This window comes from Schistocerca gregaria, chromosome 7, assembly GCF_023897955.1.
Source record: "Schistocerca gregaria isolate iqSchGreg1 chromosome 7, iqSchGreg1.2, whole genome shotgun sequence".
Classification (NCBI taxonomy): domain Eukaryota; kingdom Metazoa; phylum Arthropoda; class Insecta; order Orthoptera; family Acrididae; genus Schistocerca; species Schistocerca gregaria.
In genome coordinates this window covers 133086385-133104549 of record NC_064926.1, presented here as the reverse complement: position 1 = coordinate 133104549, position 18165 = coordinate 133086385, and the positions used below count along the sequence as shown (strand labels likewise).

Here is an 18165-nt window from a genome sequence, read left to right as displayed (position 1 = left end):
TTTATTAACTTTTGTGAGCATAGTTACTACAATAGCGTCATGATCGGTAATCCTCATTTCTACACTGACATTGTCGATAAGGTCCGGCCTATTTATAGCTATAAGATCTAAGATATTTCCATTATATGTGGGCTGCTGAGCTAACTGCTCAATACAATTTTCAGAAAATGTGTTCAAAAGTATTTTGTATGACTGTCTGTCTGTACCTCTCACAATTAATCCATAGACATCCCAGTCTATACTTGGCAGGTTAAAGTCCCCTCCAATAATAATATTGCATGATCTGGGCACTTACACGCTATTGGCTATAGACTTCCTTTGAATGACTATAGAACTGTCACATTGGAATCAAGTGGCTCGTAAAAACATCCAACAATTAACTTAGTTTCACTTAAACCTGTTATATGCGACCAGGTGACTTTACTGTCACACTCAACTTCGACCTCAATAACGATAATATTTTTGTCAACTGCAATGAACACTCCCCCTCTTATGGCCTCTAGTCTATCTTTCTGTTGTACGTTCCATGACTTGCTAAATGTCTCAGAGCTTTCTATTTCGAATTTCAGCCAGCTCTTGGCCCCAAGAATGATTTGGGGGCGAGAACATTCCTGGAGGGCAGTAAATTCGGGAGCTTTATTACGAATACTTCGACAGTTTACTGATAAAATTGTGACAGTCGAAGTGTCTTTACTCTGTAGGCCGTTTGACTTTCCTTACTGTAAAATGACTGGCGAGTGTTCATTAGAGCACTTCAAACTACTGCTTAGCATAGAAAACCCTTATGTGCACTCTTCAAGTACTCTGCTACCTGAGTAGCTGCTTCCTTTGTGTAGTGCACCCCTGACCTATCAAGAGAAGTCCTACATGATAACGCAGATCTAGAAATCTGCAGCCCAGGCTGTCACAGGGCTGACGAAGCGTTTGGTTTAGACCCTCTACTCGACTCAAAACCAAAGGACCGAAATCAACTCTGGAAACGATGCTGCAAATGCCAAGCTCTGCTTGCACCATGCACGTAAGGCCAGCAGTCTTCACCACTTGCGCCAGCCACCTTTACAAACTGAAGATTGCCTCAGAACCCATGTGATAGGCGTTGTTGGTGCCGACGTGAGCCAAAACTTGCAAACGACTGCATCCTGCACGATCGATAGACACAGGCAAGGCTGCCTCCACATTTCAGATGAGGCTCCCTGGAAAACATACCTACTGTACATTGGGTTTCTTTCCACCAGACAACGATTTAGAATGCATAAAAAGCGCAAGGGCTATTTGCAACTTAAAAGAAGCTGATACAATTTATCATGACTGTCATATTCAAAAGAAGAAAGGCTACAGTTAACATCCCATTAACTGCGAGGTTTTAGAGAAGTTCGTATTCACAGAGTAGCCTAGAAAGATGTCAGGTGTATCACAAACTAGTGGATAAGGCCTTACCCAGAAGAGAAGCAGCGAATGGTGATATTAAGACATGCTGATATCGAAAAAAAATATCATTATAACAACGACATATTTACCCAATAAGTTACTGGTAATGTACGGTACATCAGAGCTCTTTAGCTTAAGACCTTTATTATCCATTATTTTCACTGATGGTATAAATGACTCAATTAAGAAAAAATTGTTTTCATGTGATCTCAGCATTTTTAGTTGTAGCTGTGGATAAAAGGTTATGGTTTTACTTATAGATTACTTCAGTGTCCATGATTACCAGCTGATTTCAACAAAATAAGATAGTACCAAAAAAGAAATAATTATTTTTATGAATTTTCACTGTTTCTCACTTTTACAGGAACTTGCTAAGATATAAAATCTTGGCAACAATATACTGAAATCAGTTGCTGATACCAAAGTTCCAGTAATGTTGCTAAAATGCGAGATAAAATGGGATTCTTGTGTGGAAGCTCTTGAAGCAAAGTTTTGAAAATATCCATGTCCCAAGTAAAAGTGCAATGAGAACAGTTTCTGAGTAAACTAAATGCCTAGCAAAAAACGCTTTAGAATGCAGAAAAAAGCTGCTAGGGCTATTTGCAAGTCAAAAGAAACTTAAATTGTGTAGAATACTTTCCATTCAGCAGAAAATAATGAGCCTGATTGCAAACAAGTGCGTTCTAAGCAGAACTAGGGAAATTGCAACAAAATCAACATAACCATAGCCATAATGCGAGAATTAATTGTAATATCAACATATCTGACTCTCAAACATTATTATATCAGAAAACTGTTTTAACATACAATTTAAATTATTCATTACACTAGGGATTTAGAAGATAAAAATTCCATTAAGAATAAACATGTCATTTATTATGGAATTTTGCTTTGATTCCGTAAAGGAACTCTTGTGGACTATCAATGATATTGTATGATAGTTTTATGGAACATTTCTCACTTTTCCTTTAGATTGGTGTGTACTACGATTCGTTCCAAGCACTGAGCAATATATTTTGTTTGTGGTATCTATGTTATATTATGGTTGGGAGAAGGGCTAACACAGCTGCCAATTCTGTGTAGGATCTGCTAGTAATTCCATGGCTCCTTATTAGGATTTAGTGACTTCAGCTGTTTCTCAGTGCTACTGGAACTAAATTTATAGCACTTTCTTTCGCAGCGGATCTCGAATGAAAGTGGAATACTATTTCTGCATCTTTGTCCGTAAAAGATTTGGTAAGTCTGTAATTACGATTTAGAAACTAATATTTACATGTATTTAATCAGTAAAGAGCATTCCTTGTGTTTAACAGCCACAATAATAATAAACCACTGATGATGCTTCAACTGCAGTGAAACATGTCTGGGACAAAAACAAAATTGTGTTTTGCTGAAGGCGGACACTACCCAAAAACATACGTTATTGTTAAAGCAAACAAAGACAAAAGAGCTTCAACCTCAAGATGATTATTTGAAAACAGAGTCCAGCATTTTTTCTTTTGTACTCTCTGTTTAGATTTCTATGTTACAACTGAGTGTGTCAGGACTAACTTATGTTCCAGTGACAGCCTTAACATATAATCATAATTTGTTGGGTCTCTGAGACGTCTTTTGATAAGATCCTGATATGATAGTCGTTAGAGGCTTCATACATTGCCTTTCTAACAACCAGATGCATTTCATTTAGTATCTCTCTATCTCTTTTCATACTTGTTAGCCATTATTTTTCAGTGTCTATAGACATTCTTTATAGAAATGGCATACCCTGAAGGTTTTGGTCATATAATTTCGTTTTCATGAAGGCATATCATTTACATATAAAATGAAAAGAGTACGGCTTTGTCCACTAAAGTACACTGTACTTTGCATACTGAAAACTGCACTGTGCAATTTCATTTATGTTATTAATTTACACTTTGAATTCACACAGTGTTCTCCCTCTGCTACGAACAGTTGCACGACTGTTTTGCTGTATCACGACCGCATGTATTCAGGACGCCGTGGCTGCATGCTTCTTCGCGTATCTCGACGCCACCTCTATGCGCAAAGTTATTCCAAGGATGTTAGCGATTTAAATTTTGTTACTAATATCCTTGATGTAGTTTACTTATCAAATATATCTTTACAGCGCGTAGTCCTTGACATTACGTCTTGCCTTGTGAAACTGTTGTTTATGTCGTAAACAAAGCTAGTAAGACGCACGTAAATAGCGTAATTTGACGTTTTGAGACTGCCGTGCAATGGCTACAGGCACTGTTCTTTTCGTAAGAAAAGGTTCTAAAATGGTGAGTCGTCAATCCCTTTCACACAATTAAGGAAGCGTAAAGGATTTCTTGTAGTACATTTTGAAATCCTGACTTCTTGTCATCAAAGTCGGCTGGCAGATGAAATATTGTTTAATAGTTTTATTTGAAAGAAAGGACATAACTCTTGCCGTTTACAAGGGCCGCTGAAGTTGGCAGATTTTGATTTGTATACCAATGACAGAACGTAGGAAAATATTTTTGTTTCTTATTCGTGTCGTAGAAAAGAATAAGATATTTTTTTATAGGGGAAAAACAGGAAATACTAACAGCATAGCTTCCGTATATGTAATCGGGTTGCTAGCTCGTTAGATTGTAATGTTAAAAAGCCACGTATTGAACTGCATTCATGCATTGAAAGACTTATTATACCTAAAGACAGTTATATTCTATCAGTATAGAATATTCCTGCCACACAGTCTCAAACACGACATAGTCAAGAAATGTCACTGATGTACAAGGAAGCATCAAGACTGTAATCTATGGAAAGTTATGGAAGTGATCTACAGCTGGATGTGATTGTTGAATGAATGGTAATGGTATCACATTCTTCTGGCCTGTAGCTCTGTATTGAAGCAGTGTTGTTTCTTATAACGCCATTTATGTTCTGGACATAATGAAGTAATGAGAAGTGTAAATTTAAAACGTCTGTAGTGATATTTCTGCACAGTCCATTAACATTGCACAGGGGGAAGTTGGGTAGGCATTTCTCGCATCTGCATATTTATGAAAAAGGGGGGGGGGGGGAGAGAGAGAGAGAGAGAGAGAGAGAGAGAGAGAGAGAGAGAGAGAGAGAGAGAGAGAGAGAGAGAGAGGTGTGAATGGACTGTAATTTAATTTTGACAAAACTTTAAATACAAAATTCAATGGTTAGCACAGAAGGAGAAACTATAATCACAACACATTCAAAGAATTATATTTCAAGAAAATGTGTAGTGTGTGGTTTGTTGGACTACAGATGGATCAGTCAACACTCGAAACTTTTACCACAACCTTAACGAAGCATCTTAATTCATTTAGGTTTCAGAATGCATGATTACAGTGATTGGTGATTTAAAAATGAAGACACTTGTCTATTTACATCTGCTCACAATGAATTGTAGGATAATTCATTCATTTGGGGAAACTAGCCTTAACAGCAATATTTAAAGAACATGAAACTATGATACATGAGTTATACCAGGTGTTAATTCTAGAATATCCTATAGAGATCTCTTAAAAACTTGTTCTGCAGTACACTCATTAATTAATGTACTTTTAACTAATATTATTTCCTTTCTTTTAAAAGTAAGTTGCCAGCTTTGCAAGTGACATGTTCTGCTTTTATATCATTTATTGATGGATTTACAATGTTTAGCCTAAAATCTCTGTGAAGAAAATTGGAAAGCAATTCATATATGGAGGTGTTTGATACATCATTACATATGTGTTTAACTTGGTAGAGCATATTAAATGTCATGTAGATACTTACTTTTATGGGTTCCATTGGGCCACTTGAGTCTGTCCACATTTGCTTTCTCTGCAAAGGCAGCAGCTATATTTTATTATTATTATTATTATTTTTTTTTTTTTTAAGTGTAGCCAGTACCCTTGTTTGGCCAAGGGTTTCCTCAGTTTGTTTGAGACCATTGTAGTCTTTCTGTGTGTCATTTCTGCAGACAATATGCAAGTCTTAAGAAGAGAGTTAATCTTCTTTGTTCTCTGCATTTGCTAGCTTGAGTTCAACCGATAAGAGAATTTGGGGAATTTCTCATACCTATTATTCCTATCTTCTTTCCGACACCTCACTACCTGCCCTTAAAAACTACCTGGAAATATGGAAGCGTCAGATTCCACTCGTCTGCTTTGATGTCAAAAATATGGCAGAAACAGCCATCCACTATGACTCCAATAAGTCACCTATGATGTCATTATGTAGACATGACAACAAACATGAAAATACATTGAAAAACCAACACACACACCTTCCACAAAAATCCTAATCAAACTAATGGGACAAGTGTGGGAAATTGGGGGTTTTTGGGTGGGGACAAACTAAATATAAATACATGCCACTACACCAAACAACAAAAAAACACTAAAGTAAAAAGACCCCACAACCTTCCCAAATTCCACTACACACACAATCCACTGGAATCTAACACTTCCCTTGACCTGTTATCCTTACGACAGCTCCACATATAGCCGTCCCTGCTCAGATGCCAGAACTATAACAAGCCTCATTTCTTCACAAAACATTGAACAATTCACGACCTCAGTCAACTGACTGAATAGCTGAAGAAATTTTATTAGAGATGACGCACTGTCCCCCATCATCGCCGACAACCAAAAACTGTTAACCTTGTCAGTCATATCCATGCCTACCAAAGACATAAACAATGCAGTTTACCAAAATTCACACACGATGACCAGAAAAAAAGCTACAATAACATCGACATAACAAAACCAAACTTGTTAACTCACTGAAAAATATTCCACTGAAAGCACAGTTACCACTGATACCACACACGTGCAGTGCTACCACGAAAGTGAACCCCATACGCCACATAACACGATATCCATAAACACACCCCAGAGATAACCACCCACCACAAGAATACACCACTTACAAACATGCCACACACACAAACTAAACCAGAAACATCACCTAACACTAAACACACAAACACGCCACCAGAGAGCACCACTGATTGAAATACACCAGGATAGCATGTCATAGATAAGCAGCCATTTCTGCCCTGTTATATCTTAGTTCCTCTTACACAATGCTCCATTTATTAATTGGAATTCTTTTAGTCAGTTCCTCCTTCAGCACTTTTGTAGTTTTCAACTGTATTCTTCCAGAGGATTTTTTAAGACATGCCGTGTCCTCATGTTTGTGTTCACTTCTGTATACCACTGTGATGTCAAACACCTGAAGCTTCAGTGCCCATCTTGCCAGTAGACCCAACAGATCCTCCAAGCTAATCAGACAGAACAGAGAATGATAGTCCATAATGCCAGTGAATGGCTTGTCAAATAAGTACGGCTGTAATCTGATGGCACAAACGGTGGTAATGTACTCTTCTTTGGTTGTAGAGTAATTCGTCTTGGACTACCAAAAGTACTCTGGAAATATAAGCTGTCAGCTCTTGAGAAACATCCTGAATTTGTTTGAGAACTGCTTCTATCCCATAACGCTAACATCAGTCTAAAGTTCTTTCTTTTCAATCTCGTCATACAATGCTAGAACTGGAGATGGTGATAGTCCTTAAGGACAGGGAACGATCTTTCTTGAACCTCGTTTCCCTGCAGTACTTCTTGTGTGGGACATGAATGAGTGAATCACCAGTGCTGTGAGCACATTTCATGAAAACATCTCATGTCACAAATGAGCCAAGGAGTCAGGAAATCTGTAACTGCTCTTATTTTCTATGGAGTGGTATAGGTCCCATTGCCATTCACTATGCGCACCAAGATCTTTATTTCTTGGACAATAAAGAGGCACTTGCGGATTCAGGGAAAGACTTACAGGCCGAACAACTTATACGTGGTTGTCAGTTGGCTTATATGTTATCCGTATGTCTTTGAAAGAATGGCAGTGTCATCCAGATAGCAAAGACATGATATCCATTTAAGATGTTGAAGCAGGTTGTCTGTCATCTGTTCAAAGGTGGCTGAAGCATTTTATAGTCCAAAGGGCGTTATTTTGAACTCGTAGATGCTGCAGGTGTTAGGAAGGCAGTCTTGTGCCATTTCTACATCTACATCCATACTCCGCAAGCCACCTGACGGTGTGTGGCGGAGGTTACCCTGAGTACCTCTATCGGTTCTCCCTTCTATTCCAGTCTCATATTGTACGTGGAAAGAAGGATTGTCGGTGTGCTTCTGTGTGGGCTCTAATCTCTCTGATTTTATCCTGATCGTCTCTTCGCGAGATATACGTAGGAGGTAGCAATATACTGCTTGACTCTTCGGTGAAGGTATGTTCTCGGAGCTTTAACAAAAGCCCGTACCGAGCTACTGAGTGTCTCTCCTGCAGAGTCTTCCACTGGAGTTTATCTATCATCTCCATAACGCTTTCGCGATTACTAAATGATCCTGTAACGAAGCGCGCTGCTCTCCGTTGGATCTTCTCTATCTCTTCTATCAACCCTATCTGGTGCGGATCCCACACTGCCGAGCAGTACTCCAGCAGTGGGCGAACAATCGTACTGTGACCTACTTCCTTTGTTGTCGGATTGCATTTCCTTAGGATTCTTCCAATGAATCTCAGTCTGGCATCTGCTTTACCGACGATCAACTTTATATGATCATTCCATTTTAAATCACTCCTATTTGCTAGTAACCTGTTCGCATGTTCATTGTTGAGAAATAGCTCCTTTCAAGCAGTCGGATGTCGTTAATGTGTGGAAATGGATTGACATCTTTCTTGATGATGATTTTGTCCAGTCATCAGTAGGGAATGGAAAAATGCCATGTGCTATCCTTCTTCACAAAGGCCACTGGAGGGGCCAAGGTTTCTCTGTACATTTAGTGATGCCATCTTGCAGCATAAGTTCTTCTCAGCCACCCACAATGATTAGTGTCATCACTGGCATGTAGATCTCTTTTGGGAACCTCAGTAACTTTTCGAAATTCACTAAAGGTTTGCAGTTTAACTGTGCATCTTGATTGATGACTGGAAAAAGTCCTGTAGATGTCAGGATAACAACAATAGCAAACACACCCAGAGCAATCTTTAAGTGTACTTTTCGGAATAGCTCTGTCACTCTGGAGCTCTGGTCTTCCAGCCTGAATGCTTGTGATGCCTGCAAGAAGTCCCATCCAAGAATGTCGTGACTACATTCTGTTAAAATTACAAATTCAAAAGTTCATGTTCCTCTTGGCTGGATAGATTTCCGTTTGTGACCTTCAGCACACTTATCAAGGAACATAATCTTCTTTAGCCAATGACACGTATCAGACATTACAGAACAGGAAGCTCAAGTCAACGAGTGGCCAGACTAATTGGCTGTCGATGAGATTTCCTGTCGGCTTGGTAACTGTTGTCCGTTGAGGATTTTCATCTTTTGGTCTCGCCTCTGATAGGGGGTTGCCTCTTCAGCGTTCTCTTGACCGTCTTTACTCCTGGAGTGTCACCAATGGCTTCCGTTTTTCTGCCGAGAAAACAGTCTGTATTAACTTCTGGCGCTACAAAGAGTTTCTCCCACCGTCCTTAAGACTCGGCTCCGTTGCTCTCCCATTCGTGGAGACAACAAAATTTTTAGGTCTTACATTTGACAGGAAACTTAGTTGGTCTCCACATGTGTCATATTTGGCTGTCCGTTGTACCCATTCTCTAAATGTCCTCAGTGTTCTCAGTGGCACGTCGTGGGGAGCGGATCGAACCGTCCTACTTCGCCTATATCGGTCGGTCGTCCGCTCCAAGCTGGATTATGGGTGCTTTGTCTACTCCTCTGCACGGCCATCCATCTTACGCCGCCTCAACTCCATACAACATCAGGGTTTACGGCTTGCGATCGGAGCATTTTATACTAGTCCCGTCGAGAGTCTTCATGCTGAAGCCGGTGAATTGCCACTCACCTACCGGTGCGATATGCTGCTTTCTCATTACGCCTGTCGGCTTCTGTCAATGCCCGACCACCCATCGCATCGTTCCTTTTTTGACGACTCTCTTGACCGTCAATATGGGTTATATGTCTCTGCCCTGCTACCCCCTGGAGTTCGCTTTTGTCGTCACCTTCAACACCTTGATTTTTCACTCCCACAACCTTTAGAGTGGGCGAGAGCCACACGCCACCTTGGCTCCAGGCTCAGGTTCGCGTTCACTTTGACCTCCGCTCGCTCCCAAAGGAGGTTACCCCCGGTTCAGTATATCACTCGCGTTTTGTCGAACTTCGGTCTAAGTTCATTAATATGACTTTCATTTATGATGGGGTCGGGTGTTCTTTTATTGTCGGTGCACAAAGTTTTAAATACCGGCTACATGGCCATTGTTCGGTCTTCATAGCTGAGCTCTTTGCCCTCTATCAGGCTGTTCTTTACGTCTGCCGCCACCAACATTCTGCTTATGTCATCTGCTCAGATTCTCTGAGCGCCATCCAGAGCCTCAGTGATCCGTATCCGGTTCACCCTTTCGTGCACCGGATCCAACGCTCTCTTCAGCAGCTGGTGGACGACGGGTCTCCAGTTAGCTTTATGTGGGTTCCTGGCCATGTCGGTATCCCTGGGAACGAAGCTGCAGATGCCGCAGCCAAGGCTGCGGTCCTCCAGCCTCGGACGGCTTCTTGTTGTGTCCCTTCATCAGATTGTAGCACGGTCATTTGTCAGCGCATTTTATCGCTGTGGCATGCCGATTGGGCTGCACTTAGGGACAACAAGCTTCGGGCCTTGAAACCTCTTCCCGTAGCTTGGACGTCCTCCACACGTCCTTCTCGGTGGGAGGAGGTCGTTTTGGCCCGGCTACGAATTGGACACTGCCAGTCCAGCCATCGCCATCTGCTGACGGCAGCGCTGGCGCCATTCTGTCCATGTGGGCAACTGCTGACGGTCCGCCACATTTTAACGTCCTGTCCGGATTTTACTACGCTGCATCTTGATCTTGGCCTGCCATGTACTCTGGATGCCATTTTAGCGGATGACCCAGGAGCTGCTGCTCGCGTTCTACATCTACATCTACATCTACATGACTACTCTGCAATTCACATTTAAGTGCTTGGCAGAGGGTTCATCGAACCACAATCATACTATCTCTCTACTATTCCACTCCCGAACAGCGAGCGGGAAAAACGAACACCTAAACCTTTCTGTTCGAGCTCTGATTTCTCTTATTTTATTTTGATGATCATTCCTACCTATGTAGGTTGGGCTCAACAAAATATTTTCGCATTCGGAAGAGAAAGTTGGTGACTGAAATTTCGTAAAAAGGTCTCGCCGCGACGAAAAACGTCTATGCTGTAATGACTTCCATCCCAACTCGTGTATCATATCTGCCACACTCTCTCCCCTATAACGCGATAATACAAAACGAGCTGCCCTTCTTTGCACCCTCTCGATGTCCTCCGTCAATCCCACCTGGTAAGGATCCCACACCGCGCAGCAATATTCTAACAGAGGACGAACGAGTGTAGTGTAAGCTGTCTCTTTAGTGGACTTGTTGCATCTTCTAAGTGTCCTGCCAATGAAACGCTTCTTCGTTTGATCGACTTGACACACCTGTCTCAGGACGTTTGATTATGCTGTAGTTTTTTAATCCTATGTCTGTTAATACGTCTTTTATAGTGTTGTCCCTTTTAGTAGCTGTTTTAACATTGTGCCTCGCGGTGCATTCCTAAATTAGTCAGGGCGCTAATGACCATTGTAGTTGTGCGCCCTAAAACCACAAAAAAAAGGGGTTTGCCTTGCTTAATTTTCCTGAATTAGGCAAGTATCTGTACCTCTGTATGGCGACAGGGAATGGCTACAGTATGTTGAGGAGACTTCATCCAGGCTGCAGTGATGAGCTTTGGCTCGCAGGTCAGCTGTAATAATCTGCAGTTGACACATGAAAAGGGTTGTTGCTGTGGCCTAATAGTTGTTGAACACTCACTGTCTTTCTCTGCAATAGTGCACAAGATGTCCAGGGTGCCCACAGTGAAAATAAATTGGTGTGTTGTCATCCAAGCATCTATTCTTTTGTAGGGCATGTTACTTGGTGGAGGAGTTGGTTGTACGTGTATTGATGGATTCTGAGTTCTTATTAGATGGTGGTGGCAAAGTAAGTAGGAATTGGCAGAGTTCATTTTTTGTGGTATGTTTGACTTGTGTTAGGGACTTGTACCAAAGATAAATGTGCTTTTCAAAATCCTTCGTTACCTACTGACGTGTGTGTTCGACATTCATGTCTGCTATCTCTTGTTTAATTTGTCTGACAGTTCTGACTGCCAACAAATGCTGTCTTCTTCTCGTATAACCTGTCTTATGAGAGCAGCAAAATCATGGTCTTCCGCAACTGCCATAGGGACCACAATCGCAATCAGTTGTACCTGTTTCATCTGATGCTTTTCTATCACATTTCCTAATGCCCCAGGGCCACTCTGCTTCCTCACCTTCGTCAGCTTAAGTGGAAATGTCCACACACTCTGTGACCAAAATGGTACTGAAACAGAGGATGACAGACTAAAGGCCGAAATACTAAATGTCTTTTTCCAAAGCTGTTTCACAGAGGAAGACTGCACTGTAGTTCCTTCTCTAGATTGTAGCACAGACGACAAAATGGTAGATATCGAAATAGACGACAGAGGGATAGAGAAACAATTAAAATCGCTCAAAAAGAGGAAAGGCCGCTGGACCTGATGGGATACCAGTTCGATTTTACACAGAGTACGTGAAGGACCTTGCCCCCCTTCTTGCAGCGGTGTACCGTATGTATCTAGAAGAGCGTAGCGTTCCAAAGGATTGGAAAAGGGCACAGGTCATCCCTGTTTTCAAGAAGGGACGTCGAACAGATGTGCAGTACTATAGACCTATATCTCTAACGTCGATCAGTTGTAGAATTTTGGAACACGTATTATGTTAGAGTATAATGAGTTTTCTGGAGACCAGAAATCTACTCTGTAGGAATCAGTATGGATTTCGAAAAAGACGGTCGTGTGAAACCCAGCTCGCGCTATTCGTCCACGAGACTCAGAGGGCCATAGACACGGGTTCACAGGTGGATGCCGTGTTTCTCGACGTCTGCAAGGCGTTCGATACAGTTCCCCACAGTCGTTTAATGAACAAAGTAAGAGCATATTGACTATCAGACCAATTGTGTGATTGGATTGAGGAGTTCCTAGATAACAGAACGCAGCATGTTACTCTCAATGGAGAAAAGTCTTCCGAAGTAAGAGTGATTTCAGGTGTGCTGCAGGGGAGTGTCATAGGACCGTTGCTATTCACAATATACATAAATGACCTGGTGGATGACATCGGAAGTTCACTGAGGCTTTTTGCGGATGATGATGTGGTGTATTGAGAGGTTGTAACAATGGAAAATTGTAGTGAAATGCAGGAGTATCTGCAGTGAATTGACGCATGGTGCAGGGAATGGCAATTGAATCTCAATGTAGACAAGTGTAATGTGCTGCGAATACATAGGAAGATAGATCCCTTATCATTTAGCTACAAAATAGTAGGTCAGCAACTGGAAGCAGTTAATTCCATAAATTATCTGCGAGTACGCATTAAGAGTGATTTAAAATGGAATGATCATATAAAGTTGATCGTGGGTAAAGCAGATGCCAGACTGAGATTCATTGGAAGGATCCAAAGAAAAGCAATCCAAAAACAAAGAAAATAGGTTACAGTACGCTTGTTCGCCCACTGCTGGAGTACTGCTCGGCAGTGTGGGATCAGTACCAGAGAGAGAGAGAGAGAGAGAGAGAGAGAGAGAGAGAGAGAGAGAGAGAGGAGAAGAAGAAGAAGAAGATCCAACGGAGAGCAGCGTGCTTCGTTACAGGATCATTTAGTAATCTTGAAAGCGTTACGGAGATGATAGATAAACTCCAGTGGAAAACTCTGCAGGAGAGACGCTCAGTAGCTCGGTACGGGCTTTTGTTAAAGTTTCGAGAACATACTTTCACTGAAGAGTCAAGCAGTGTATTGCTCCCTCCTACGGATATCTCGCGAAGAGACCATCAGGATAAAATCAGAGAGATTAGAGCCCACACAGAGGCATCCCGACAATCCTTCTTTCCATGAACAATACGAGACTGGAATAGAAGGGAGAACCGATAGAGGTACTCAGGTACCCTCCACCACACGCCGTCAGGGGGCTTGCGGAGTATGGATGTATATGTAGATGTAGAGGTGCTGGCAGCACTTAAATACCTTCCACTACCTGAGCAACACCATCTGGGGTGCAGATTGCTCTACACTGCTGCATCTCTACAGAGCCCTTGTTCAATCCCGCACTGATTTTGAGAGTGTGGTTTATGGTTCGGAGGCACCCTCAGCGTTGCGTATACTCGACCCAGTGGACCACTGTGGTGTTCTATAGTTCTGAGTTGGGTGCGTATGACCCCACTTACTTTTTGCACCCTAAAACAAAACGAAACAATCACTTGTTCAGCATCAACAGTGGCTTCCACTTTTCCATTGACAAGACTGTCTGTATGAACTTCTTTGACACAGTGTGTTTCTTCCCCCATCCCTATGTCTCGGCACATTCCTTCTTCCATTCGTTGTCCCAATAAAATTCTTAGTACTCAAGTTTCATAGGAAATTCTGTTCTTCTCATGTCTCGTTATACTCGCTCCCTCAATACTGCTGGTGGCACACTGCTCTTTGATGGGTTTATACTTGGCTCCCACATGGCTCCGGCCTTTACAGCATCTTTTCCTTTCAATGCTGCATGTCTACCCTCTCATTTCCTTTTTCCCCCTCCCTTTGGAAATATGTCTTGGATGTTTTGGAAATGTGTTCTGCATATTCAGTATCTGACATCAGAAGAAGTCTCTCTTCACTGTTTTTTGTTTCTATTTATCTTCGTTCCCCTTGTCCTATCCTTCCTACACTTTGGCATTTGAGGTTCCTCTGTTTCTTCTTCCTTCTTGTGTACTCCTGAAGGCCAGGCCACGTGTCTATGCATAACTGGTGATTGGGTAACGCATACACATAATTCCCAGCCCTCGGTTGATAGGTAGGGTTTGCATGTACCCCCTGGTACAGGTCAGGCCCAGGGTGGGTTGATTGCCTGAGCTGCTGCCTTCCCAAATTACTGATTGGTACCTATGTCAGGTGTTCCAATCAGCATTAGTCAGCAGCTATGAAACACAAATGAAATGAGGCTAATAATTCAAAGACCCTCCCAGCTGCAACACAGTTCCTTATCGTTTCACGTGCTGAAGGTGGTCAGTCTTTTGCTACAATAAATCTTTTTTATTATTCAGAAAGGTGTTGTTGCAATTGCTGTCCCTGTGAAATCCTGCTCTCATTTGTGCAATGACACTTTGCTTTTGCAGACTGCTTCTGATTCTCAAGCACAATAATTGCTTGCAGTTTTTTCCTCCATGGCTATTGTGTTTGTGCAGAGGCCCATCGAACACTGAATTCTTCCTGTGGTGTTATTTACACTAGGATGCTCGATGGTCTGACTGAGGCAGAAGTCCAGACATCTCTCTCTGATCAGTGTGTCATTGCAGTCCATTGGGTGATAAAAACAGATGCCCATATGCACTCTCTCACTTTCGGTAGTGGTTTATCTATCAAAGATCAAAGCAGGTTATGAAGTTATCACGGTCAGACTGTATATTCCAAGCCCAATGCACTGCTGCCAGTGGCATCATTACAACCACACTCAAGAGTCTACTCGACACCCATCCAAATATGTAACCTGTGGTAATGATGCTCATGAGGGATTTGTCTGCCTCCTCCCCACTGCATCAACTGCAATGGTGGCCATGTCATCTCCTCCCACGATTGTCCCATGTATCTTGATGAGCGGGCTGTCCAGGAGATCCTGGTGAAGGAAAACGGGCCTTACCCAAACATTCGCGAGGTGTTGGATGGTCGGAAACCCTGGTATCTAACATCTAGCACCTACAGTACTGTTCTTGCTACATCTCGCTCCATGGAGGACATGACCATGCAGACATGAGACCTCAAATTTAGTGCCACAGTTGTGAAATCTCCCTGTGTTGTGATAGTATCCTTGTCTCGTCCTCCAGCTGCGCAACACACTACCAAACTCTCCACTACCAAAGTCTCCAGCTATACCACTGGCAGGATGGAAACAATGGAAGGAATACGACCCTGAAGACTTCTTACATCCCTCCAGCCAACTGACATCCTCTGCCAATCAGAAAGGTTCTAAGAAGTCAATGGCAAATGGTCTTCTCCTTCGCTGACTTGAAGATCTTCTTTGACGACGTCACTACATGATACCCTCACCTAGCTGACCTCCGTGTCTCCAGAGCACACCACCAACTGTTTTTCTGTTCTAGATACTGCAGGCTGACAGACTTCTGACATTTCTGTAGACCTAATGGAGCAGGATTCCCCTGCCTCTGTATCCTCCTGCCTCTGTATCCTCTAGTAGCTAGTCTTTTAAGGCAGACACTCAGCAGATGCTGAGGTGACACCCCTTCATTTTTTTTTTCATCATGACTCTCCTCCAATGGAACATTTGTGGTCTTCGATCCAACAAAGAGGATTTCTGGCTGCTCTTAGAATTGCTACGTTCACTTGTTCTCTGCCTTCTGGAAGCAAAAGTGCATCGCCACAACCGATTTGAGGTCTTGCATTTCTTCCCAGTCCGTTTTGATCTTCCCCCGATAACGGCATTCCATCTCATGGGGAAGTCATGCTGCTCATATGGGATGACATTCATAGTCAACCCATCTCCCCGACTACCTGCTTTCAAGCTGTTGCAGTTCGCCTTTTCCTTCCTCATTTGACCTTTTCCCTTTGTACCGTTTACATCCCTCCCGCATTCGATGTCATCAGGGCAGACTTCCTCCAGCTTATTGTGTGGCTACATCACCCCTTTCTGCTACTTAGTGACTTTAATTTGCACCATCGCCTTTAGGGTTATTCCAAAATCTGTCAGAGGGTGCCCTCTTGGCTGACCTCGACATTAACCCAGGAGCACTCCTGTTCTTTTCAGACTCCTCGCACACCTATTCCCATTTGGACCTATCCTTCTGCATTCTCCCGCTTGTCCATCATCTTGAGTGATCTAATCTCTGACAGCTACTCAGGCGACAATATCCTGTATGCTATCCATTTGCTGACTCCTACGCCAGCTCTGTGCACGTCTAAATAGCAGCTTATGAAGGCCGACTGGAGGCTTTACTCCTCTCTGGTGACCTTCAACGAACATTATTTCGCTAGGTGTGATACCTAGGTAGAATACTTAGGAACATTAACCTTACCACTGCAGAACGTAAAATTCCTTGCACTTCCTTCTTACCACGTGGTATTCCAGTCCCTTGGTGGACAGAGGCATGACATGACGCAATTCGCACGTGGACACGTGCTTTCCACATTTTCAACTGTCAGCCTACAATGGCACACTGCATTCATTATAAACAGTTGTGTGCACAGTGTCGTCATGTTCTTCGAGATAGCAAAAAGGCTAGCTGGATTTTATTCATTAATTCTTTTAACAGTTCCACCCCCTCTTCCGTTGTGTGGGGCCAACTCCGATGGCTATTTGGTACCAAGATCCATTTCCCAATTTCCAGCCTGGCAGTAGCAGACAATGTCATTGTAGACCCAATTGCTATCTCATACACCTTGGGTCGCCATTTTGCAGAGATTTCGAGCTCCTCCCACTATCGCCCTGCTTTCTTCTATCGGAAACGAGTGGAGGTAGCTCAGGCAATATCCTCTTCTCATAATTGCGAGTGCTGCAGTCCCACCATTGAGGGAGCTAGATCATGCTTTCACGTCATCACCATCCTCAGCCCCAGGGCCAGACGATGTTGACATTCAGAACTGCGGAACCTTTCTCTTGCAGGCAATCACTTTCTGTTTCATAACTACAACTGCATCGGGGCAGAGTGCATCTTTCCCATATGCTGGGATGAACCACTGTCATACCCATATCTAAGCCTGGTAAGGACAAACACCTTTCTCCAAGCTATCGTCCCATTTCTCTCACCAGCTGTGTTTGTAAGGTAATGGAACGCATGGTTCTTGCTCAGTTGGTATGGTGGGTTGAGTCTCACAATTTACTTACCACTGCATAGTGTGGATTTCAAACACGCTGTTCTGTAGTTGATAATCTCGTCACTTTGTCCACCCATATCGCGAATGGTTTTCTGCAGAAATCCCAGACTGGTCGTGTTTTCCAACGGGTAGAAAGCCTAAGACACCTACTGGAGGACTGATATCCACTGTACACTCTACATGTGGGGGCTTCCGAAGCCCTAAGCCTTGTTTTCTTCAAGAGTTTTTGAAAGACAGAGCTTTCATGGTATGTGTGGGTTCTGCCTTGTCAGACATCTTTATCCAGGAAATCAGTGTGCCTCAGGGTTCCATCGTGAGCACCATCCTCTTTCCTATCGCCATTAACCCTATAATGGCCTGTTTCCTGCTGGGGATCTCTGGCTTCCGTTTCGTTGACGATTTTGCCACCTAGTGCAGTTCTCCACAGACTTGTATAACTGAGCGGCTCTTCAGCAATGTCTTGCTCGTTGTTACTCATTGGCATTCGTTTTTGACTGACAGAACCACTTGTATGAATTTATGGTGATGCAATTGGTTTCTTCCACTGTCTTTACATCTTCGTCCTGTTGCTATTCTGTTCATTGAAACTATGAAATTCCTGTGGCTCCTGCTCAATAGGAAGCTTCCTTGGTCCTCTGAAGAGTCTTACGTGGCAGCCCGCTGTATGCGGTCCCTCAGTGTCCTATGTCTTCAGTGGTGCTTCCTGGGGAGCAGATCGAACCACCCTCCTCTGTTTCTACTGGATCCTTGTCCGTTCGAT

The 18165-nt window shown here is 42.8% G+C and overlaps 1 protein-coding gene across 1 annotated transcript in view; it reads left to right on the top strand.

Annotated features, from left to right (window-relative positions):
• The first annotated feature begins 3528 nt into the window (after window positions 1–3528).
• The window catches only part of LOC126282219 (survival motor neuron protein), a 108284-nt gene continuing 93647 nt past the window's right edge, over window positions 3529–18165 (top strand). Inside the window, exon 1 of the mRNA XM_049981766.1 lies at window positions 3529–3713. Coding sequence (XP_049837723.1) covers window positions 3669–3713 — 45 coding nt within the window. The 5' untranslated portion in view covers window positions 3529–3668. The remainder of the gene's footprint in view (window positions 3714–18165) is intronic.